The sequence below is a fragment of the Sceloporus undulatus genome, unplaced genomic scaffold (assembly GCF_019175285.1).
Source record: "Sceloporus undulatus isolate JIND9_A2432 ecotype Alabama unplaced genomic scaffold, SceUnd_v1.1 scaffold_23, whole genome shotgun sequence".
NCBI classification, from domain to species: Eukaryota; Metazoa; Chordata; class Lepidosauria; order Squamata; family Phrynosomatidae; genus Sceloporus; species Sceloporus undulatus.
Window position 1 is genome coordinate 1029107 of NW_024802945.1, and position 8883 is coordinate 1037989.

At 42.5% G+C, this 8883-nt stretch overlaps 2 protein-coding genes across 2 annotated transcripts in view; one reads left to right on the forward strand and one right to left on the reverse strand.

The window, feature by feature from the left end:
- The first annotated feature begins 561 nt into the window (after positions 1 to 561).
- Positions 562 to 6937, forward strand: LOC121917572 (galectin-9-like). The gene is made up of 9 exons (XM_042443643.1): positions 562 to 813; positions 1593 to 1718; positions 2282 to 2332; positions 2874 to 2936; positions 3588 to 3611; positions 3752 to 3781; positions 4491 to 4579; positions 5425 to 5590; positions 6342 to 6937. Exons 1-9 carry the CDS (start codon positions 562 to 564, stop codon positions 6483 to 6485), a joined length of 945 nt encoding a protein of 314 aa, XP_042299577.1. The 3' UTR covers positions 6486 to 6937.
- A 373-nt stretch (positions 6938 to 7310) lies between these two features.
- Positions 7311 to 8883, reverse strand: part of LOC121917560 (biogenesis of lysosome-related organelles complex 1 subunit 3-like) — a 6234-nt gene continuing 4661 nt past the window's right edge. The window contains exon 2 of the mRNA XM_042443626.1: positions 7311 to 8095. Coding sequence (XP_042299560.1) covers positions 7506 to 8081 — 576 coding nt within the window. The 5' untranslated portion in view covers positions 8082 to 8095 and the 3' untranslated portion in view covers positions 7311 to 7505. The remainder of the gene's footprint in view (positions 8096 to 8883) is intronic.

Sequence of the window (8883 nt, forward strand, 5' to 3'; positions counted from 1 at the left end):
TTATTATTATTATTATTATTATTATTATTATTATTATTATTATTATTGAGCGCTGTAAGATTTGCACAGCACTTTACATAGTAAGGGTCAAATAAAATAAGAAAAAGAAAGAAAGAATAAAAACCTGCCAAGCAGCGTACAATCTAATACAGTGATGGTGAACCTTTTCGAGGCCGAGTGCCCAAACTGCAACCCAAGACCCACTTACTTATTGTGAAGTGCCATGTCCCTCTGGCTTTCTAGTAACAAACTCTGGCAAACTCTGTGCTGGGATGATGGCACATATGCCCACAGAAAGGGCTCTGAGTGCCACCTTTGGCACGCGTGCCATAGGTTCGCCATCACTGATCTAATACATTCACCAGGACTCTGCAGGACCTAGCGATGGCAACTCAAATGGAATGATAGTGCTATAACTACATAGTGTGAAAGGGCCCTATGTATTTTCATGGTTCCTGATCTATCCAAACTTCCTCCTTCCCTTGTCCTTGATCTCTCTCTCTCTCATTCTTTCCTTCTCTCTTTTTTCACCCGATCTCATCAATATGTCTCCCTACTGCTATGACCCACCTTTCCCCGTCTCCCAATTCAATCTCAAACCTCTTCTCCTCTTTTAGTTTTGTAGTGAACCTGGTGTGTCAGAATGGCGACATTGCCTTTCACTTCAACCCGCGGCTCAACCAAGGCAATGTAGTCGTCTGCAACACGCATGAAAAAGGCCGCTGGGGGCCTGAGGAGCGGGTCTACAACATGCCCTTCCAATCGAGCGTCTACTTTGAAATTATCATCAACGTCAGGAGCCACTGCTATCAGGTGAGATGTTGGCCATTCAAATAATTGCCTGTTAAACTTCTTGCGTATCCTAAAGAGGTCCTTCTCCTCCAAAATAGGTTCAGCACCTTGGATAAACCCTCTAAATGTTGAGTTGAAACCACATTGATATGGGAACCACCACTGGGGAGCATGAGAGCAAAGAGAAATTACTGTATTAATGTATCAGTCTAGAAATGTTAGTCAAAAAATTGACCCCAAAAACCTGAGTTGACTTATCCATCAGTCAATGTAAGTAGTGCACATTGTTGTTTTGTGCCTTCATGTTGTTTCTCACTTATGGCGACCCCATCACAGGGTTTTCTTGGCAAGATTTGTTCAGAAGGGGTTTTGCCAGTGCCTTCCTCTGAGGCCGAGAGAATGTGACTTGCCGAAGGTCACCTGGTGGCTTTGCAAGGCCAAGCTGAGATTTGAAACCTCGTCTCCAGGGTCATGGTCAGTCACTCAAACCATTATGCTGGCTGTACCTTAACTCTTATCAAAAAAGGAAGCATCCCCTGCTGAAAGACAAGAGTGCAATCTGCCCTGGAAGCACTGACCCTACTGTCTCATCCATTCATCTTTTAGGGTGAGCAGGTGCTGATGAAAGATGGGAGTTGTAATCCAGCAACATCTGGAGGACAGCACAATTGCTATCCTGTTTAATAACTCTTTCTTGCTTGAAAGCTGGCACCTTGTGGTTGGAACTGGAACTAGCGGACGTGATGTACTTAGCATTTCGCATTTTCCATGCTCAGCTCTTCATTCTCTTCTTTCTCTAGGTATCAGTCAATGGAAGCCACTTCTTGGAGTACAAGCACCGCCTTCCATTCCATCTGGTCCAGAACCTGTATGTTGATGGCGATATCTCCTTGAACTGTATCAACTTCCAAGGAGCTGCTGCTAGTGTAAGTTGCATGACTTTCACACCTCTCTTGACCCATACAGATGTGGGAAACAGCCCCTTCTCATCTGTCCACACTGGGCCCCTGGTATCCCCTGGGGTTTGGTTCCAGGACTCACTGTGGATATGAAAATCCGTGGATGCTCAAGTCCCATTAAATAGAATAGCATAGCAAAATGGTGCCTCTTATTTAAAATGGCAAAATCAAGGTGCGCTTTTTGAAATGTAAGTTTTAAAATATTCTCAGTCCATATCTCTTTGCACATCTATTTGCATTTATTCACCCTCCCTCTGCTGAAAATGCATAGCCACCCAAATGCACACGAAACATGCATGCACGGCCATGTGTGTGATAATGCACATTTCCGCAGGTTTCAACAGATACAGTAACACTAGTTAAAAACCGTGAAGCCCTTCCCTTCAAAGTTTAAGGAGTTTTTCACACACCCAAAAGCCCAAACTCCTGCAAAGAGTACATTCGATTCAACTGGAGTGAAAAGTATTTTAAATGTGTAGACTAGCTCTCAGTCTGGATCCAACCCCACATCTGTCTCTCTTGTCTTTCAGGCGCCACCTCCGTATGCGCCTCCTGCTTACAATGTCATCACAGCCACCAATGTAAGTGTAACCCCTCTTTTTCTTTATGTCTCTTTCATTTGCAAAACCAGTATGTGTTGGGGCTGGCAGTGATTATTTGTACAGGTTATCTAAAGTAGCACATGCCTGGAGCTTTACTGCATTCACCTTCACAACACCTTGCAAAGCCTTCTCATTTGTAGGCACCTGGGAGATAAGTCACTAGCTTGTCGTAAAAGTGTGCCTTTTACCAAACGATGCTTCCGACCCCAACAAAAGACACACATTCATGACCGTTTCCATTGGGGGGAAAAAGAAAGTGCTGTGACATCATATAGAGATGCACAGAGATAGCCAGGACTCTCCCACTCCATTTCGGCTTTCTTTTCTCATGCAATAAGGCTCACAGTCTTGGTTTTCCTATAGCTGTGTATTTGGTTCCCCCCTTCTTTTGAGAAATTCAAAACTTTGTATTTGCCACACCAAAAACATCCAGGGCTGTCAAGAGTCAAAATACTTACATATTATTTTATTATTGCAAAGGTCTGCGTCCTCTGAATAATACATCTCTCTGCCTTTTCAGGTCGGTGGCATGTTTGCACAGCCAGGCTTTGCACAACCAGGCTTTGCACAACCATCGTTTTCAGTGAGTATTTCTTTGGCTTGGTGGAAACTTCACAGAGCCAGCAAGTTTCCAGGTCTAAAGGCTTGAAGATCTATCTATAAAGAGTAACTTGGGCTGTATTTCAGTAAAAGTGGGAAGGTCACAGCTGAGTGGAAATTTTCAAAGAAGTAGCTGTCTTGGTCTCTTGCAACATTAAAAGGAAGAAGAGAAGGGAACAATGTGGGGAAGAAGGAATGTAGCAGCACCTTTAGGACTATCAGGTTTTTATTTTAGCATGAGGTTTCATGGATATAAACCCACTTCTTCAGATGCAGTGTAGAGTAATATCAGAATGGAAAGCATATTTACACAGTTGTGGGAGTTTGGGACTGAATGTAATAGGATCCAGAAACAGGCAAACCATGACCATGCCCTAAATTTTCATAGGGCTGAATATGAGGATACAGGTCTTTCAGATCCTTACAGTGGTCAATTTGCGTTGATGTGTAAAAGTAGTAAATCACCTTACCAAAAGCCCACTCCGTTTCCACAAGTGTGTAAATATGTTTTCTATCATAAGGCCTGGAAATCACTCCATGTTGCTCATGGCAAGCCGGCAAAAGCTTGCCAAAACAAAAACAAATGCTAGTTCTTTGCAAATTAAATTATTGCTTTTCTTTTCATTCTTTGCAGAGGAAGAAGAGCAAGACAGCCCAGGTGTGTGGGTTAAAGTCTGGGAAACTATCATAGCTCTCTGGTTTAGATAAAACAGGCCTTTATGGGTTTGGTCATAATTTGGTGCTTTTCAGTTCTATGATCTACATAATAGGTCCTCTTGCTTTTTCATTTCTTCACAGGGCTTCAGTGGAGTGACTTTGTCCAATCCTGTGAGTATCTTTACTATCCTGTTTTTATGTTTGTTAGTTCCCAACCAGTGAACATTCAGAAATGTTGGCTAGCTTTCTTGACATAGTCAACTGGCAATCTGCATGTTCTTGACGGTCAACTGGGTATAGTCAACGGTCAGTCTATAGTATCTTGAACCTGCAAAACTGGTTCTCAATCTTTTAAATTTCAGCTCCCAGAATCCCTTTTCATTGACCATATTGGTCAGGGCTACTGGGATGTATAACTCTTAAACATTTGGAGGACAAGGGCTGGGAATCACTGCCCCAATCCATGGCTTCGGTTGTATGGGATCTTTTGTAACATTGGTCCCAATGGATTTGACCCTGGCCAACCTTGGGAGACAAAATGGACCTCTGCATCTACCTTTACACAACTAGCTCCCAAATTTATTTTGGGGGATGACAATTTCTCTCCTTGTCTCAGTCTAGAGGCTGGTTCAGTGGAAAAGATTTCATCTTTCTCTCCTATGGCTTGTCTACACAAGTTATATATTCCAAATTCTCCCTGGGCTCATTGTATCCTGTTCACATAACATAGGACCAAAACCCCAAATTGGGTACAGACTGTCTTCATGTTGTCTGCTCCTGATTCAGTCTTTCCTCCCTCTAACCCAAATTTAAAAAACCTTTGCCTAACTAGCTACTTTTCTTGATGGAGGACCAAATGTCTTTTGTGTTCTGTTTCCAGGCTGTTCCATTCCATGCAGCCATCCCGGGAAACTTCGCTCAGTTCCGGAAGATCAAAATTGTGGGGAACGTGCCACTTTTTGCAAACAGGTGCCTTTGCAGAGAAGATAAGATTAATACACCATCACTCCCCACTCAGTTATTACCACAAAACACAAGCCAGACAGAAAATGTCTTGTCATTCTCGTGTCTGTAGGTTGGGATGGGCAACTTTGGTAGATCCAGGACGTTTTCTGCCATTGGAGCTCCCTGGCTTTCTCTGCCAACAACAACAACAACAATCCCCCCCCCCAATCTGTAAATGACATTATGGGCCCGTATAGACAGGCCAAAATAAAGCTGCTTCGGGTCACTTTGGAGGTATGCTGTTTAAATGACACATGTATGTATGCATGTTTTATGTTGCATATGTAAGGTCTAAGGTATGTATTAAATGTTTGTGGTTAAAATGCAAATTAAAAAAAAATGACACACACATCTTAAGAGGCCAGAAGTGGTGCCAAAGATGCGCTCTGGTCCTTGGGACTGGAGCATGGCTTTGGCACAGCTTCTGGCCTCTTAGGACGCATGCATCATTTAAACAGCATACCTCCAAAGTGACCCGAAGCAGCTTTATTTTGGCCTGTCTGTACGGGCCCTAAGTCTACTTATGGTTTTGACAAATGGGTATTTTTAAACAGCCAGGTGTCAGTGTGTATGGCTGTTTTGAATAGCTTCTCTGGGACAAAAAAAAGTGGTCTGGGGGGTCAGGGTTCTTAAAAACAACATAGGGATGTTCTCTCCCACTATAGATCGCCAGTACTGCCACATAAAACTGAACTGCAGCAAGGGTTTTTGACATTTATGTTGGGTCTCCAAGATCTACCTTGGATTGTAAGCGCAACTGTGTTGTTTTGGAGACCATTGGGATAAGAGTTTCATCTCCTTCTATCCAGATTCCACGTGAACCTGAAAAACACCATGACAGGCAACATTGCTCTGCACATAAACCCGCGATTCAAAGAGGGAGCCCTTGTTCGGAATACGTCCATTAATGGTACTTGGGGTTCTGAGGAGCGCCACATCCGCAGTATGCCTTTCTCCCCTGGCCAAGCCTTCCATGTAAGTCTTTTAAAAAGAGTGTGGAAATCAAGGTAGTTAAGATCTTTGTTAGAAAGCATGTATTAACATTACAACTTAGGTTGGAATACAGCCTTGGAATGAGATTCCACTTGTACAAAAGTTTCTGGCTATAATGGCTCTATCCTTAAGCTCTTTTCTCATACTTGAGCCAGGATGGGCCCATCCTTGCTCCCCTTCTGCCAACAAGCTAAAGCATTTTTATTCCATCTTTTGGGCAATGACTGTGCTTTGTATACAGGTTTGTTTATAATTTTTAAATAATTTTAATGTTTTTAATTTAATAATTTTAAAAAAATAACCTTTACAGTTATACGTTTATTGAAGCTTCTGTGGTTTTTAATCAGTGTCACTTTTAAATATGCTGTTAGACGCATTGAGCTTCATTACTGGGAGGAAGGCAGGAAATAAATGAATAAAATAGTAATATCAAAATAATAAGGGGATCGCTTTAAAAGTTGCCTTGGAGTAGTATATCTACATCAAACACTAGAACCTATTTATCAGCCATTTCCCCTATCCAGAAAAGTGTGAAGGGAGATTGTGGATCTAATAAGGGTTTTCAATACACAGGATTAACTGATTTTTTTGGCAGGGGGGTTGTAAGACTTAAACTGGAATAAATACATCAAAACCCTGTGGCCTAGATCTTATTTATGTCTGTTGCAACATGTGGATTAAAAGGAGCTAAAAACTCAGGTCAAAGCAGAATTCTGCATTTCCCTTCCATCAGATGGAGATTACCAACCTGAAGAAAAACTACAAGGTTTTTGTGAATGGACAGGTGATATTTGACTACACGCATCGGATCCCACCAGGACATGTAGACCAATTGGAAATAGCTGGAGACGTGAGCCTGTCTTGCGTACAGTACTGACAAGTCTGTTTTCCCTGTGCACTTCTATGCAAGCCTACTGTACATAGTGAACACCAAACCCATGAATTTGTAGTATGGAATAATATGGAAGCCAGGGGGACATACAGAGGCCAGGATTGCTATATGTGTCTCAATCTGATTTAAATCTGTAAGTGCAGACTTAGTAAGTGCTGCATGAAGGTATCAAGTGGAATGTTTTCATCACATAATCACATAAATCTTTCTCAAACAGCATTTGACTCCTCTTCACTCCCTCTTTCTCGATTTCACTTTGTATAGTCTTATTAATTATGCTCCACTTACCTCCCAGGTAAGAAATACTGTACATTGCAATGAAAATAAAGATGGAATAGTAGTTGGAACAACACTGTTCAATGGTACTGTATACTGTGCAATTTCAGTCTGAATGTATCTTATAATCTGCCATAAAATAAAGATGTATAAAGGAAAAATATATAAAGGGTGCTGTTAATACAAAATACTGAACACCTCTCTTCCACTAAGTTTCACAAATGTGCAGCTCTCCATTTTCAGAAGGTTCTCTATCAAGAATGATATGATGCAGTTTAGTTTTGTTCCATTCACATCGAATCTAATTACATGCTTGGTCACCTTTAAGATTAAGAGATGGCAGAGGCTGGGATCATAAATCATAAAGATGTTGGGATCATAAGTTAATAAAAGGTAGGGCTGAGTAAGGTCTTCTGACAACTTGAAGATACCATTGCCATTTAAGGCACCTTATAAAAATGCTTCAGGCAGCTGCATCAATGCAAAGACACAACATATTAAATGTTACTTTAAAGAATACACCATTCCTTGAAGTAGGACAACATATAAAGGATAGTTTTATTTTGTTGAGTACTGGAAGAGTAACAGTGATTGCATGTGCAGTGATTTAAACACTAGGCAGCAAAGGCTTTCTCTTACAGTCCATTTTTTCCTGCGTCTTATAGCCAGAGTGGCAGCTGTCAATCCTGCTTCTCCTTACAAAAGGCAGCAGGCATGACCTGGGACCAGCTAGGTTTGTGCCGGAGGAAGCTCTATCTGGATATCAGGTAGCAGGTTGCAGCTGGTGATGATGTCTATCTTGTCTGCCACGGCTCGCAAGTCCTCCAGGACAAGCCGGATGTTGTGTGAGGCGCTGATGATGCCATTTTGGGAGTTACTGAGCTGGCCAGTAATGGCCCCAATCTCTTTGATGGCCGTCTGGTACACTTGCTTGACAGTACTATTGACATCATAGTATAAGCGGGCGTTACTCTCAATAAGCTTCTGCTGCAGAAGGGTGCTATAGCGGCCTCGGTGTCGGATGCGAAGGGCAGGCTTCTCTTCAACCGCTGTAGGAGAGCCTGGATCCTCATTCCTATAAACCACCAGCGGTGGCAAGTCTGGACTGATTAAGGTTGGCTCCACTTTGGGCTGGCTAGAATTGGCATCTTCCTCCTCGTCTGTTTCTGAGGCTTCCCCAGTAACCTTCACCCCAGAAAGGCTGGGAAGGGAACCTTGCGGCACAGAAGACAGATACACTTCTTCATCTGAATCTGTCTCGGAGGCTTCTCCTTGAACTACAGTTTTGTACCTCGAAGCGGTCATTTCTGCATGGACTTCTAAAACAAGAAAATAGAAAGTTGTTTATACTTGAGAATTTGAGAGGGAAGAAGAGATAACCAAGGTTACTATACATGAGGAAATCTGGAGAAATATTCACAAACTGGAGGGATATACACAGCTGTTGTTGCAGGGAAGGCACAGAGGCATATGAATGGCTCCTTAGGTTAGAATTCAAAGACACATCTGTGTTAGTCTGGAATAGCAATATGCAAAGGGATCCTTGTAGCACCTTTGAGACTAAGTGAATGAGATCCCAAGGGCCATCCAGACCAACCCTATTATGCCATGCAGGAACTCTCAATCAAGGTATCCGCGACAGACAGCTAACCAGCCTCTGCTTAAAGACCTCCAAAGAAGGAGACTCCATTACACTTTGTTTCACTGTTGAACAGCCCTTACTGTCAGGAGGTTCCTCCTAATGTTGATCTGGAATCTCTTTTCCTGGAGCTTGCATCCATTGCTCTGGGTCCTATTCTCTGGAGCAGCAGAAAACAAACTTACTCCCTCCTCAATATGACATCCTTTCAAATATTTAAACAGGGCTATCATATCACCTCTTAACCTTCTCTTCTCCAGGCTAAACATCCCCAGCTCCTAGTTGTTACTCATAGGGCATGGTTTCCAGGCCCTTCGCCATTTTAGTCGCCCTCCTTTGGACACACGGCTCCAGTTTCTCAATGTCCTTTTTGAATTGTGGTGCCCAGAACTGGACACAATATTCCAGGTGGGGCCTGACCAGAGCAGAATACAGTGGCACTATTACTTCTCTTGATCTAGACACTAA

Excerpts from the sequence above, each read along its gene's own strand:
- LOC121917572 (XM_042443643.1), top strand. The coding sequence starts at position 562 with ATGACCCACCTTTCCCCGTCTCCCAATTCAATCTCAAACCTCTTCTCC. Across the intron at positions 2,333-2,873 it reads ATGTCATCACAGCCACCAAT|GTCGGTGGCATGTTTGCACA; the intron begins GTAAGTGTAACC and ends CTGCCTTTTCAG. Across the intron at positions 4,580-5,424 it reads GTGCCACTTTTTGCAAACAG|ATTCCACGTGAACCTGAAAA; the intron begins GTGCCTTTGCAG and ends CCTTCTATCCAG.